Source organism: Aquila chrysaetos, chromosome 20, assembly GCF_900496995.4.
Source record: "Aquila chrysaetos chrysaetos chromosome 20, bAquChr1.4, whole genome shotgun sequence".
Lineage (NCBI taxonomy): Eukaryota > Metazoa > Chordata > Aves > Accipitriformes > Accipitridae > Aquila > Aquila chrysaetos.
Genome location: NC_044023.1, coordinates 13209839 through 13226081, shown reverse-complemented (window position 1 = coordinate 13226081; position 16243 = coordinate 13209839). Strand labels below are relative to the sequence as shown.

General features: G+C 41.0%; 1 protein-coding gene across 1 annotated transcript; it reads right to left on the bottom strand.

Annotated features, from left to right (window-relative positions):
* Positions 1-1175: 1175 nt before the first annotated feature.
* Positions 1176-16209, bottom strand: TMEM43 (transmembrane protein 43). Its single transcript, XM_030043395.2, has 12 exons — positions 16059-16209; positions 15147-15296; positions 13951-14085; positions 13131-13225; positions 11151-11200; positions 8781-8850; positions 6881-6951; positions 6594-6715; positions 5898-5972; positions 5715-5816; positions 4068-4185; positions 1176-3094 (listed from the first exon to the last, which is right to left on the bottom strand). Exons 1-12 carry the CDS (start codon positions 16068-16070, stop codon positions 2892-2894), a joined length of 1203 nt encoding a protein of 400 aa, XP_029899255.1. The 5' UTR covers positions 16071-16209; the 3' UTR covers positions 1176-2891.
* Positions 16210-16243: the final 34 nt, after the last annotated feature.

The window sequence follows — 16243 nt, the reverse complement described above, 5'->3', positions numbered from 1 at the left end:
CTGAATTGTTTTAACGTTAAGGATCTTCTTTCTGAGTTTTTAGGTTTTGCTACCACATTCTGAATAAGTATCAACCTCAGTTGGAGGCTTGGGGAGTAGATATAACCTGTATATAAATAAGGCTTCAAGAAAAATTCTGAATCTTGCATGAACTGGTAAAACTGCAGAGGGCACAGAGGACGTAGTTCCTTCTGTGTTCGTCAAAGTGCTCATAGGCAGGATACACCCAGAGACAAGCGCTTTGAATGCGTGGGCACACGTCCAGCTCCTGCTGATACTGGTAATTTTTCATCAGCTTAAAATGGGAGCTGGTAGCAGCTGTACCAAAGCGACTCTGCACTTCCTAACTTGGGACGCTGGGCACAGATGCATGACGTTACGAGTGTAATGACTATTTATAGTCAGCGGGGAAAGAGACAATAACATCTTCAGGTGGCAGGATCCTACCCCTCAGCTCCATAGGCAGCCAGCTCTCCTAACCTAAGCATGCAACAGATGAAAGAGTAAATACACTTACTGTAAGGGAGACCGAAGCAGAAAGGGAAGATGATTGACAGATGAGGTACATGTTCTGTCAGATTTTGGTAAAGAAGCAAGAGAAATACTGCTTCAGTTGTTTCTATAGAAATGTTGTGTACGTGCAATGAAAGCGAGCCTTGGCTCCACCACCACACCTGGCCTGGGAAACAATGAAGTTCCTGTCTGTGAAAGGAGTCTTACTTTATTTTGTGTCAATCCTGTGCACACACCAGCGTGTAAGACAAAAGTATTTTCAGCTGTCAAATGCATAGGTAAACCCCCAGTCTCTTTAAAAATACAAAAGGCTTTATCCAGTAAGGTTGAACCATCATATTTTTCAAATAATCTTAATGGAGGCAAGGAAGTTACTATTACTTCAGTAGTCAGTAATGGGGAGTAAAACCCCTGTAGGCTGGAATCAGCCTTTCATCACACAGAAGTATATAGACCAGATAGATCGCAGCTGTTCTGCTACTAGGATCTTGCTTCCCAAAATGTAGAAATATTTGCAGGATAAACAAAACCCAGCTGTGCATTTATCTCAACCAACAACAGAAAGCTAGTTCATGTGAAACCTACAAACTAATCCCTCATGTACCTGGACATGAAACGTGCAATACTTAAATGTAATAAAAAAAGAAGCCTACAGACCAACCTTTTGAAAATTGTGTTTTATTAAATATACAAAAGCTCAGCACTTCTGTAGAAAATTGTATCTTCATCTCTAATACCGTAATGCTGGTTAGTTTCCTGCATCATTGGTAAAACAGCAGTCCAACACCTGTTTTTCTCCCCAGTGGAGTGCAATTCTTTATTCATGGAGCAAAAGTTGGTGTTACTGAGCAGCAGGAAGACTGCGCAGTATTGCTAACGCATGTCAGCTGCACGCATGAGACCACTTGCTCTTCCTATAATCTTTCACTCACTACTACTTCTTTTACCAGCAAAACCAAGCCATGAGACTGAATTGACAGCATTCAAATACCAGAAGAATGAAAAGAATTAAGGCTAATAAAGTAATTACTACTTCTCAAAAAATTTAACTCAGATCTCTCTTTCAGTACCACTTGTAGCAAACATTTGCTTCTATCTATGTTCAAGTTAAGTTCCTTTGGTACGGGGAACACCCCTGATGGTCATAGCTGGATTTCATAAATGAAGACATTATTTTTGTACTGAATTGTGTATACTTACAGAAAAAAACCCACACTGTGTAGGGAGGGCACATCTGGAAGCCAGACTTTAGCTAGATGGAGAGAGACTTAAAAACAGTACGAGATAGTCTCTAATCTCAAGTACTGCTTACAGCAGAAATACGTAAACGTGAGCCATCACAACACTAAAAGAAGGCATTCCTCTAACAATATAAAGCTGAAAATTTAGGCTACTAAAGTCTATGAACTATAATCAGGCAAAAATGTTTTCATTATTTAATTTCACAGAGTACGTTCATTGTCCTTACTAAGTGAAATTCAAGAAAGAAACAGTATACACAGCAAAAAAAACCCAAATAAAGAATATACATTCAATTATAAAAATTAGTTTTGTTTCAAGGCAGCAGGTTTTATTTTTAAAGGTTAGTGACCTCTGAGTATCCCCTTAAGTAAGTGCAATTTGAAGTTAAATTTTTGAAATAGTTAATGCAATGGTATAGTCCACGCTACCATTTTGGATGCTTAACCAAGAACAAGTTCAGAGATTTTTTAAAAGTTGGGGGAAATCAATGCTTTCTTACAAATCTGCCCTACCTCAGAGCACTGCTAACCTGGCCACTCTTATTTCAAGTTACTTTGAAACTCAGTCCAAAAGCATACACTTTACCTAAGTATTGTGTGAAATTTGACTAAGTTGAGTTTTTCCTTTGAACACATACACTTCCAAATGCATCAGCCAAAGAAGGGTGCGTGACTGTGTATATAAGAAAAGGCAGCAGAGGGAGGGTTTGTCAGAGGCAGGTACATACACGTATTTCCTAAGGATATCTAATCACAGTCCATGTGATGAAGCCGGCACTTTCTCTATAATACACAAGATGCCCCACCTGCCAGCGAGCACTTGCCAGTTCTCACATCAGGGGGAATTAGTAAGTGGTCAGAGGTACAAATCTGCTTGTTCACTAACTTATCATCAGTACAGACACTCCAAAATGCTTTTTCCCCAAAGTCGATGTCATTGACTTCCTACAAACAGCATGCTATAGTCATATTTTTCATGGATAACATGTATCAACTACCACATTCAAGCCCCCTCCCCAACTCTTGGTGCACCCTGCTGAACTGTGATATGCTGTAAGCATTCTGCAGTAACCGGGACAGAAATGCACTTGAGAAGTTTCTAACCAGCATTCAGTGCAAACCCCAACCACCTCCTTCTCACTGCTGCTTCTTTGGTGGAACACGAGATTTCGCAACCACGATGGGAACTACAGAGAGCAACCCGATCAGCAAAGCCCAGAGCGGGCGGTAGAAGAGCCAGCCAACGGAGATGGTCAGGAGTGACAGTGAACTGGCTACGCAGAAGGCAAATGCTTTTAATCCAATGTTAACCAGATCTCTCACAACAGGAAACCAGTCCACTGCAGAAAGAATTAAACAAGGGATCAAGATGATGGTTTAAAAGGAAGTCTTATTCACTCCTAGGATTTGCACACTAATCATTGCAATCAAAAGACAGACTCAAATTATTTATCAAGAGCACTGGATAAGGCATTTCAGCAGAGTATCCTCAAGGCATTTCATAATTAAGGAACAGCTAAACATCTAAGACAATGCTATCCTCATCTCTTCAGAGAGGAAGTAATCCAAAATTAAGTCTGAAGTCTTGTCCAAGGCTTGAGAGGCAGAGCAGACTGATAGCCTTGCAGCTATGGAACAAGTCTAGGGCAACTGATACAATATGCTAGCATAAAAATTAATGTCTGTCAACAATAAATCTTGCAGTAGCATGTATATGGATAAATAAATAAGAAAAAAGAAGAGATCACAGCTACAAAGCAAACAATAGCTTTGATGTCTGGAGTTTATACAAGTTTGAGGCACCGTCCTGCTTTTCTGTAAGTTTTTATTCCGACATTTTTCTATGTTAAAAGGATAAACAAAAACTTTCTTTGCTGTCTGTTCACAGTAGTGTAGAATAACCAGATAACAAAGATACATTACTATAAAACTAGTAATTAAGACCTGTTAGGGGGGACCACTTGTGTATGGGTGTAGAGAGTAATTGGATTGCAGCACCTTGAGTTAGACTTGAAAGAACCAGCCCAACATGTGCTTCGGCTTCTGGTTTTGGTAAGCACTGGGCTGGGATCTTCTGAGACCGGCAATAGATATTTGCATAATTTCTTTTAATGTTCACAAAGCAGCCATCTGGTTCTGGGATCCTGTTTACCTGCAATTGCCTACAGTAACTTTCAGATCAAATCCAATCTGAGTTCAAACCAGATTCCTCCTGACCTCCAAATTAATGAATTGCATATGTGAGCAAGAGAGGACTCTCTAGGGATTATGATCCTATTTCTAAATCATTTTACATTTCTGTAAAAAACTTACCCAAAGTGTAAAAGATTCGGGTCATTAGGCTGATGCCTACAAACATTGTCAGCCAACCTGCTGCACGGAGGGCCCAGGTCTTCATGGTGTTACTCTCATGCTCTTTCTGAAACACTTCCTGAAAGCAAACACCATTACATGCAGCCTGTTTCTCAGTTTCTTTCAAGATCCTCTTGATTCCAATGTATTATAAGCAAATCACAGCCAACAGCATTTTAGGAGTACAAATTCTCTTGTAGAAGATGCATTGCAGCTCATTCTGCAGGGTCTTTTTGCACAGTATCACAGCCCACTACAATAGATTTCAAAGTGCAGCACAAGGGAAACCAGCATTTTTCTAAATTAAGACAGCTAAACAAGAACCGTTCAACCCACTATAACCACAGGCAGAAACCACACAGTTTTTGCTGCAAATGGATACATTCAACATTACTGTGGAAAATAAAATACTAATAAGTAAATGTAATAAAGAAGGAACAATCTGAGTTCACTATGTTTGGAGGAAGAGAGAAAAGGCAACAATATCCACTAAAGGCTGAGGGAAAGGTATATGAGAGAAAGCAAGCAGTATGAAGGGAAGAAAAGATAAAAGGTACGTCTGTATTTCATCAGGCAAAGCAAAGCATCTATTTGCAAGAATTTGCAAGAATTCTGAATAAGATCTTTTCAAAATGGGTTGTGTGCCCCTCCGGCTCTATAAAACATACACATGAAGATGGCTAAGACATAATAAAGCACTTAATGTGAAAAGACGTGTATGACTGATTGATTACTTGTACATACAAGTACTCTATGAATTATTCATTTGTAGTGAGTTAATTTCCAATGAACTAAAATTGTACCTAATGAAGATTCAGAGCTCACAGCAGAGAGCTGACTCTACTGCACTCTCTTTCTACTCAAAACAAAGGCCTTTTTAAGTACTTTTGGGAGCTCCTATAAATTGTTGACATCTGGGATTTTTGCAGCAGGGCATGAAACAATCATTAATGGAAACAAACCTACTAAAAGGAGTAAATGAATCACCAAATTGCTGGAGCATGCAGGATTTATTGGAGCATAATGCTCTGCCTGAAGGTTCTTTCTCAGCCAGAATAGCAATAAACATTTCAAACAAGCCTAAACTCCTGTTATTAGAGGCTGAAGAGAGGATAGCTCCTACGGTTTGTTTAATTAAAGCCTGATTTTTACTGTTTTTACATACGACCTTTTCAAAAGCATGTACTTGCATGCGTAAGTGGCAAACTACCAAAGAGCAAATAAAAGCAAAATGAGAAGGCACAGAAACAGCCTTTGAAGCAAAGGATGTTCAGCAGCAACAGAAGGGGATTTTAAAAAGATAAATATATAGCTACTTTAGCCACAGTTCCTTTTTAAAATTAAAAAAAAAAACATCAGGAATAACTATAGCCAAATTATAGCCCACTGCTAGTGGGTGAAGCATGGCATTTTGTTGCAACGCAAAGAACGTGCAGAAACCTGGAAGGCAAACACAGGCTATAACGCATTGTCCTAGAAAAAGGAGAGAGAAAAGCCAATGTTTACACCAAGTATCTTCTCCTCTACAGCAGGTCTGAAGAAGAATGTGCTTACTCCCCTGCTGTTTCTGCAGTTTTACCCCTTCACTAGTACAGTGTGGTATCTCACCTCCACAGAGAGTTCCCCAGGGTACAGAATCTGCAGGACATCTCCAGACTTGGTATGATATGGAACCAGTTGATCGCCTCGCTGGCGAGCAATCACAGTCACCTTGGAAGAACGGGAAAAATATTTAGTGGTTACTGAGTTGGGAACAGAGTTTTCAAAATACAGAAACAGCTGAAGGCTCACCTTATCAGCAGAGCCCAAATAGGGGTCATCTCCACTCAGACCTGCATAGAAGAATGAGACACGAAGGTCTCCTACCTATGAAACAAGAGAATATTGGAAGTCAAGAAAGATTTCTTTACAAAGGAGAATCACAGGAAAGACAACTCTGCATGGGAACACCTTTTATGTATCAACACTTTTTCTGAATGTTTGTGTCAAGCCAGAGGACATCCAGAATGATTTCCAAGCTGTACTTTTTTCAGGCCTACTTGATAGCCGAAACAGGATAGCTCAAATGCTGTTCTGCAATACCCCCTCTGATGTAGCTGCAGGAGCACATTAACACCAATGAGAACCTATGTTCATCCTTTGTCATTTCATCTTTTGGCAGAGGGGGGCAGGCAGCACAAGCTGACAACAAGCTATTTCATCGCACTCCATTCAGTACAGCAAGGCAGAGGTAGAACCCACCTCCCAGCACCATCCCGTGTGTTTCCATTTAAAAGCATGGCAGACTCAAGAAAACAGAAGACAAAGAAGCAGGATCAGAAGCTTCCTGCAACAGAAGCACTCATGCTGAAGGACTGTACTAAGGGTGTCATCCTACATGATGGTCTGCACTCCCGTTTCTACATATTTAAATAGAAATGGGACATGCCCTAACTTTCTTTCTCACATAATAGTAATCACTGCTTTGGTTTATCTTTCTCATCTTACTTCTGGACGCCTGGGGTTCTCGCTGTGGTAAAAGTAATCTCCTCCTCGGGTAACATCAGCATGTGGATCCTCAAGGTTTGACAAGCTCAACTGCTTGAAGTCATCAATTTTATCCACAAGACCTAAGCAGAATAAAGAATCAAGCTCAGGTCCAGTGTCTAACTTGGAACAGCCAATTTGCTGGCTAGCTTCCTGATTATCACTTGAAATGACCACCACTGTGGAAAGAACCAAAGTCCACTGCTGATGCAACAGCAGACACAAAGCCAGTACAAAGCAATCCTTACCCTTGGAAAGAACAAAGCTGCCAACCTGGACGTTAGGAGAAACAGCAGTGAAAGACTCCACAGCCATGGCACTGAGGAACAGAGAGAGTCCCTGATTAGTCCCAAAATTATGATCAAACTGTTGATTTGCAGTATGTAATATACAGCACATAAAAGGTACCACGTCAAACGTCAGGAGAAACTCAAAGAGCTAAATGGCTGTCACGATGTGAAAAAAAATCCATCAAGAAACCGTGTCCAGACTTCATAATGTTGGAGCCACTAAAATAAATTAAGACAAGATACGACTGTCTCACCCCCTGGCCTGACCTTCCATGCACACCATAGGATTTCACTAGTTTTTTCTGTACTGAACCTATAATGGGCTGAAATGGAGTTCAGCTGTTAGGAAGCTGTTCAGCGCTGATATAGAGGTTTTGAGTGACAATGAATTAATCACATTCCTAGATGAATTCCTGCAACATTTAACTACACTCATAAATGCACTTTATTTCTAGCCTGAATGTATCTAGCTTCTGCGGTCAACTGCTAGGTCTTACCTGCTAAATTAAGAAACCTAGATCATAAACCTTCTCCATATAAAGGTACTTCTACATCATGGCCAAGTTAATTAAATTCCAAACTCAGGAATCCTTTACTTACAGACTTGACTTCATTCTCATAAGTAGTACTACTAAAATCTCCTTGGCAGTAAACAACAGATTTTATTCTCACAAATGTCTAAGTCACATAAAAGATAAAGATGGATGGACAGAAAGAAGACAACACATAGTATACACTTAAAATAGAGTCTCATTAATGCTAGGCATCAATTCTAAAGTTCAGCATGTCTGCATACACTGTGCTGTCTCACACAAGGATCCACCACAGTTATGTTCAGTCTCCTTGGTTTGTACCAATACACTTAGATGAAATGTTCTTAGCTGCAGGACTTTTTAAATTATGTACTGCAATAGCACTAAATCAAAAATGTTTCTTAATCTCAGTTGGAGATTTGCATTTATTGGAGAAGGCTTGGAGAATTTTCATTAACAAAAAAGGGTGCATGGGGAGAAGAGACAAAGCAGGTATGTTATCTGTGCGTGCTTTTTTCTATTGTCTCTCATCTAAACAAGTCTGCTAGTTGGGACTTACAATCAAAAACACATAGATCTTTGCTTTCCTTCCTTAAGTAGTACTTCCCAATAAAGGGCAGTGTATTTGCATGAGCCCACAGAACCAAAACAAAGTTCTGGATATTTTGCAAAGTTCAAACTTTTATTGAAATCCTGGTCCTACTATCTCTCCAGCCATAATTTTCACTCACACATAATGTTTTTTGCCAGATGGCATCCTGCATCCTAAGGAACCAAGCAGGTGCTGTAAGAATGACAAGCAAGCTAAAACTTAGCATTAAAAATGGCACATTGTAGTGTAACTAAAATGCTGCAGATGAGATATATATATGAATTACATATGGGCAATTGCCACAAATAAGCCTGTGAGCTCATGCATGCTAGCTTAGAAAAAGCAGCACGCAAGTGGTATGAAAAGCTCATGGGATGTCTGCTATTCTAACCTTGTACTTATAATAGGAGAAGGAATTAGTAATAGACTGCACTAACAGACAGTAAAAGTCAGAAAGGAACCCATTCAAGTTCTCCTACATGGAGACCACATGGTCCAGAGGTAATATAATAATGGCCTGATGTCCAGCCATTACTAATGGATAGCTTAATTCTGGTTCCACCAGGCAGCTTTGAACTGCTCTCTAATTCCTCTATGCCTTAGTTCTCCCAACTACCAAAAGACCAACAGCTTCCACCCACTTCACTGTGTCATGAAGATCAGTCATTTAGCTCTGATCTTTGATCAGATAAAGTGACAGAATCTAGAGGGACTGTGCCAGGTGGTAAATTACCTAGGGTTTTTGTGTCCAATTTCTCGATCAAAGTTTCTGCTGTTCACAACTTCCGATTTCCACTCAGTATCTAAAGAAAACGATATGAAGGTTGAGGAAAAGACAGGAATAATTGCCACTCAGATCTTAGTTACTGAAGATACCTCTCAATCAATTAATCAGTTCTAAGTTACACTTCTAGTAATACTGTTTACGTCAAGGTATGTATGTCATAGTCTGTACTGATACTTAAATCCATCCTCCTAGCATATTAACAAGGAATGGCAGGATTAGGAAAAAAAAGGATTTCAGGGATAAAATTGTAACTCAACTTTGCACAGGGGGAGCTTTGCTGTTGGCATCTTCCATGATCAGGCTTTGATTCCTGGCTCCACTCTTTGGGAATAATCTGATTTTGTGAGGAAAGGCTGCGAGCTCTGCTGGAACTAGCAGATTTCAGTGTAGTCAAGCAACAGATAGAGGTGTTACCTGTATGTGCCACTGGCAAAAATGCATAATGCTGCCTTTGTTCGGGCCACAGCAGCCTTCCCACATCCCGAGAACAGACCCCAGTAGGCTCCTTATAACTCCTACAAAACTAGAGTCCTTTTTTTGAGCAGCTTCCATATTAAATATAGCTTGCTCTACTTCCATGAAGGTGTAGAGAAGAAGGAAAGGGAGTTCGGTTAAACAGTGGAGTAGGTACCATTGAAAGGGATATTCTGGTGTATTGGGAACATGGCAAGATTCTGGTAGTAGTGGTGCGGTGCTGCAGGGGTGGCCTCTGTGGCAAGAGATCAGAGACTGCCCTGTGTTGGACGCTGCTGGCTCCATATTGAACCCACTGCAGGCCACAGCTGAGCCCATCAGTGAAGTCTGGGGCACTTCTGTGAAAAGATTTTTAAGAAAGGGCAGAAAACACCAAATGGGGAAGGGAGGAAACAAAAAGAAGTAAGAAACAACAGAGAGAACACCAAAAAACAGAGGAGGAGGAGGAGGAGGAGGTGCTCCACAGCAGAGCAGATATTCACTGCAGCATGGGAAGAGTCCATGCTGGAGCAGGGGAAAAGTGTGAAAAGGAAAGTGGCAGAGTGAAACCACTACATACTGACTGTAAACCTACCCCCACCCCCTGCACTGCTTGCTTCCCCACTAAGGGGAGTGAGTGTAACCTGTGGTGATAACAGGGGTGGGGGGCAAGGGCAGAGTAGTCTGGAGTGAAGTTGAGCCTGGGAAAGGGTGAGAGCAAATGCATTTTGCCAACACCCTAATCAGTAATTAAATATGTATTTTAGTTGACAATAAATTAAGTTAATTTTGCTTAAATTGAGTCTGTTTTAGCCACAATGGTAGTTGCTAAGAATCTCCCTATCTTTATTTCAACCCACAAGCTCTCTCATTCCTGTTCTTCCCACTCTCTTCACCAGTCCCACTGAGGAGGAGAGTAAGCAAGCAGCTGTGTGGGCCCTTGGCTGCCAGCCAAGGCTAACCCACCACACCTAATAATACAGAGACTTTTACTGGACAGAATCCATCAATCTTGAGAGGGCAGCTGTTTTATTTAATGGCATTTCTTTTTGTTCCCTGCCACTGTAAGGCTGTTTTTCACAGCTCACAACCACTAGCTTTGCTCCTTATGTATCTCCATGCTGCAGTGTCCCATGCTTCACTGACCTGGGGTATTTTTATGATCACACCCAGAAACTGCTGCACACCCACGTTACACATCCATGTGCTTTAATCAGAGATAAATGAAGTGCAGAGACCAACCTCCAGATATACGATGACTCAGAGTATTTTTCTGCCACTGGGTAGATCAGAATAATGCTCTCAGTTCCGCTCCTGCCAAAAAAGCATTTGGCAAGAGCCACAGTGCACATCAGAAGGTGCTGGTGGTTTTCATTAGCTGGTATCAACACCTAAACAGATTCTCAACAGGCTGTCTTACGGGCTGGAGCTACACTGTTTTTCCCTGCCTATTCTCTTCTGCTCATGCCTGACATATGCCCTATTTCTCCACTTCTGAAGAGTAATTTCAGGCATAGCTTTGAACACACTCCCATTTCTGCCCATCTGCTGTCACCGAGGAAATTATGGGCCCTATCTCCAGAGCATCCTATCCCTAGATGCTGCTCTGAACCTCTAGGAGTTCCAAGACAAGACTTTCTGTTAGTAGTTGCTTGCTAACAGCACACCTCCTTTCACCTCAGTTACCTCAAGGAAGGGAGGTCCTGCCATTTGTTTAGGAAACAGAATTTTTGCTTATTTCTTCACATCCCTTTCTTTCCCAACAAGAAAATACAGCGTTTACAACAAATATCAAAATACACACACATAAAAGTCCAAAGTTACATACATAAAAGAAAAGGGACTTTCTGTAGATCAACTTACTGTATGAATACTTTGTCTCTTTCTTAATCTCACCATTCTCTTCATATTCACTGCAGAGAAAAGGAGTGGAATGAGAACCAAAACAGTGCACACACACCCCTGGCTCAGGGCAGAATACACTTTCAGAATTCACTTTACAAATGAAATGCACAGACAGCTCACTGGCAGCACAAACTTGTAAAGATAAGTAACTCTTCTCCGAACTACCTATTCTGAACACATAGATTCTCTGTACAAGGAGAAAACTACACACAAACGCTGAACAGCCACAACCCTTTCATTCCCATGTTGCCAACAAGGAGGTGTTGACTACATCGATGTGGAACAACTAGTATTAAAGACAGTAAGACAAGCTGACCTAAATCAACAACCCGTTTACAGATGTTGCACCATAAGCATGTTAAAACTGAGAAGTTATTTTTCACACCTTCACTACCTCTGACATTTTTTTTTTTTTTGTATGACACAGAAGACATTTGGAACGCGAGTTCTGTGGAGTCAGACCTACAGAGTAGCTAATAACTTTTATACTACTGTCAGCGGAATTATTAATAACAGAAATGTTTTTCCCCTTCTCCTTGTAACTATTAGCAGAGTAGCTAACATTTCATTACAGTGTTGTAAATCCCCTTGAAAAGGTACCTAGATTGCAATATTGTCTACTATAAACTAATCTGAGTGTCTCTCAAGCAAATAAAATTTGCAGTTTACTTTCACAGCTAGAAATTAATGATGGCTTTTAATTATTTAGGATAAGGGGTAGCAGAGTCTTCTAATAATCGAGAAATCATGTCTTGGTTTAATTGAGCACTTCAATTTGCACATGCATAAAGTACCAAAGAAATGAAGAGATTTTCCCCATAGTCAAGAGCCAAAAAGTGTCAAGTGTCCACAAGTCTGAGAAAAGAATCTGACTTCTAGATTCAATTGGATACAATAGGGTTTTTTAATTGCTTTGAAATACTCTAGTGTATGTTAGGCTGGAGGTATCAACCAGGCAGTTTTTGGGTCAATGGGTTTATCAGAGTTTATTCTGGGTCTCATAATTGAAATTGTTGGGTTCACTTACTTTTCTAACAAAAGTTAAGACCCCTTTGGGAGATTTTAAAAAAAACGGCCAACCAACCAAAAAAACCCAACAAGTAAATCATTGTCATTGTGGAAGAAAGGAAGATAGCCAAGGGAAAATATGATGAAGTTTCCGGATTCAGCAACAATCTTTTTGTATTTCCTTTTTGAGGACAGGGAAAAAAATTGGCTTGAGGGTCCATGATTAAGTTTTAGAGAATGGCAGCAGGAAAGGCTTAGCATACGCAGGGAAAAAGAGGATTATGAAGTTTTATTTGAAAAAATTCAGAACCAAGTATTTTGAGACAGTGATTTTGATTCTGCCAATCAACTAGCAGGCAGGGAGTATTATGGGGGTGGAGTTACAGAAATCCTGATGGGCAGAAAGTACATCAATAAAAAAAAGAAGCTTTAGGAATATTAGAAAGGATAGAAATCAACTAAGTCTTTGGGGAAAAGATGAGTGTCTTCTATTTTTTTTCTTCTTTTTCATAAACTGGTAAAGATCTTTGAATTCTGTTGACAACACATATGACAGAAAATAGATCAATAGGCTCTGAGGTGGCCCAGCATCAGACAACAATAATGAAAACAAAAAACGACAGCTGTAGCATGGAGGCCAAGAAACCCCCTATGAAGTTATACAAAATCAGGAAGTGGAAACTTTTGATAAAAGGCCTTGGATGTTACCCAAATTTTATCAGATGCAAATTCTGCAGCATCTACAAGACCTGACATCTCCAAGGAAATGAAAGTGATGCCCTAAAAAAACCCCAAGAGCTCTAGAATTCTCCTGCTGTAAAGACTTCTCGGTTTTTTTTTCTTTGGGGGTGGGGAGAGAAAAAAATATGTGATGGGATCTTGTTAATACAACAGCTTTATGAACAACCTTTAAAGATTTCTTTTACTTACGTTGACTCTTCATATTCAACCCATTGGTACATTTCCACATTACGCTTAAGTTTGACAGCCTGGATGGAGAGCCCATAGCTGGGATCAAACAAAGGCTATTTAAAAAAAGAAAATACAAGTCAGTATAAAAGCCGTTAACTCACAAACTCAAACACTGTACTTTTATTACCAAACCCATTTACATACCTCACTGTACATAGTACTATGTCACACACAGTTGAATATAGAACAAATGTTATGAAAGACAAAAAGGAGCATCTCTTTACATCTCTTTACTGATAAATCTGACCTGAGGAATCATCACCAAAAATTATTGCCATAGTGAAGAATAAAACCAGAAATGCTGGCTAATGGTATGCAGGCTGAAGTGTTTAAACCAGGGGGAGGTTTTATTTTACTGGAAGCTACTGTGCTGTGTTACCTTCTGCAGTGCAGACTGACCATGGAAAACGACATCGCTACTGAAAAGTCAGAACTTGCAGAGCCTCTGTACTGCAAAAGCCTAAAGACTTTACAATATCATGAATACACAACAGGTTCCCTATACAAAGGGGAATTGAAATTATCCACCAAAGGCAGTGGGAAGGTAAACACAGCTAGAGGTAGCGTGTTGCTTGGGAGTAGGGAGACCAAGGCTGTACAGCATCTCCCCGATTCTGGGCCAAGAACCAAAGCTTGGGTGGTAGCCGGCAATGCTTACAGAGTAGGAAAGAAGCTGTATGTCTTCTCCCTGGATATCAAACATAATTTTAACTGGCAAAGACTTTTCCTTCCCTCCAAGCTCAAAATACTCGTATCTTCAAGATACTATTTTATTTACCTTAGATGTAGTCAGAGCGCCAGCTAAGTGCACCAATCTCCCTTCATTCTGCTGAGACACACTGTGGATGCTATCAAGAGGGATCACAAGAGAAAGTCCCTCATCAAGAGATTTAGCTGTCCTTAAAGCTCGTCCCTGCAATCAAGAAAAGCAAAATCAAGTTGTGGAGAATCAATAGTACAGCAGTATTTTGTGAAAAATGTTAGCAGACAAGTGTTCTGAAGACCACAAGGAATGCTTGTATATTCAGCCTCAAGTCATATTCTTGAAACACGCTTGTACTTCTACGCTCTTTCTCTGTCTGACTGAGTTTGGGGCAGTACTTCTTATTCATGCAGCATGACCATTAACATTGAATAAGCTCCTCAAACACACATAGATTATTCCTACAAGGGTCTAAAATTATTGCTCTTCATCTCTTACCTTGTTCGTTGTTCATGAATAACTGAAAAAATTGTGCCAGTTATGGTCCTTTTTCCACAGACCCATACAACTACTTGGCAGAAGCTTTCCCTACCTTATCATCATGTTACAGTGTGTTTTTTCCTGCAAAGTCACCAAAACTGGGAGTAGTTCTCTTTCCTCTTGTAGAGGTATAAAAGGTAGTCTTAGGTGAAAATTCACAGAATTCTGCTCCCCCACTCCAAAACTGCCAAAAGCATGTATGTTTGCAACGGCAGGGTGTTAGGATTCCCTGCTTACTTTAATTATTTTTTCAATCTAAACCCAAGACATAAAATAACGCTGAGAATAATTAACGCCCTCAATTTTGCAACATGGAGTATGAATTCCTTTAATGCAATTATAACAACACTAGAAGTGAGGACCCTATATTATCCCAAGAAAGAGAGAAGACTGGAACATGGCTGGGTTACACAACCCTCTTTCAATAATACTAAAGCCTGTTTCTGCATCAGCTCACAAGTTTTGAATCTTATCTCTCATCGCACACTGCCACTGTCTCTATTACACTCAGTTCTACAGAAATACTATCTGTGGCCCTGTGATTTCACTCTTCTGTTATATCCCAAGCATAAGCACTAGGCTCTCCAGACATAACGTCCTCTTCTCATGGATGAAGTAATAAAGCTTTAACACGACCATTTGACTAAGCCTATAAATGCAAAACTAGTTGAATGTCACCTCAGCTGTGACATTTTAAAGCTGTGTGTGAACACTGACAGTATTTCACTTACTTCATTGGTAAAAAGAAGGTAGAAAGACAGAAGAAATGTCACGAGTCCCATCAACATGCCTCCAGAAGTCTCACTGAGCCTCTCCAGGAACCCTGGTTTGGACTCACTTGTGATTTTAACATGTTCTTTTCTGCTGCCAGTGTCAGAGAACTGTTGGAGATAAACCAAAAATGCAATATTTGTGTGAAAGGGGAAGGCATTCTGTTTCAAAATCAGTCTTTTAGCTTTGTTAATACTGCTGCTTCACAGAGTAGCACCTCTTGCCTTTGACCAAAACTTTCCCACACTTATTAAATGCCTCATCACACTTTTGATACCAGAAATATGGTCAATAAGTAAAACTCAAGCCTGATGGAAAAAACAATTTCTATGACAGTGGTTCAACATGTTCCTTCAAGCTTTCTTCAGTCTGTCTCTAGGTTCCCTATTTGGTGTCCACACCCCGCATTCAGGCCATGACAAATTGAGTAATACTCCTGAATTCCAAGCCAGCTAAAACATAGCTATAAATAACAAGTTACGTTTTACCTCACCAGTGGAAAAGTGCCCGCATACTGTAAAATAACTGCATCTTGGGCAACAAAAAGAGATAGCTTAAAACAAAATTGCTATGGCTGTCCTAGCCAGCGCCACATTTATGCATAAAAGCCCAGGGGTTTATCTGTATGTACACTAGCTGCGGGGAACAACGAAGAATCAGCTTTAGCACACGTCGCCAAGAGAGGAGGCGAGGCTTCTCTTTTGCTCGTCCCCAGATGCCAGGCGGGATGTGACAGCGGACCCTCCGCTGCACAGGGCCCCTCGCCTCAGACAGGCCACCCCGGGGGAGCGGCCGGAGCGGGAACGAGCCGACCCGGGGAACCGCCACACGCAGCGCAGAGCAAAGGCAGGACCGGCCCGAACAGCACTTACGTTCCTCGACATCTTGAGCCTCTCGCCCTCGCCAGGTACCACCCCGGAGAGGCCGCAAGAGCCGCGCACCGACAGCCGCCCGCAGCCGCGCCCTCCTCCTCCGGGCTCACCCGGCCCTCCCGCCTCCGAGCCGCTCCCCGCCTGAGGCGCTGCCGCAATGCATGCCGGGACGCGTAGTTCCCGCC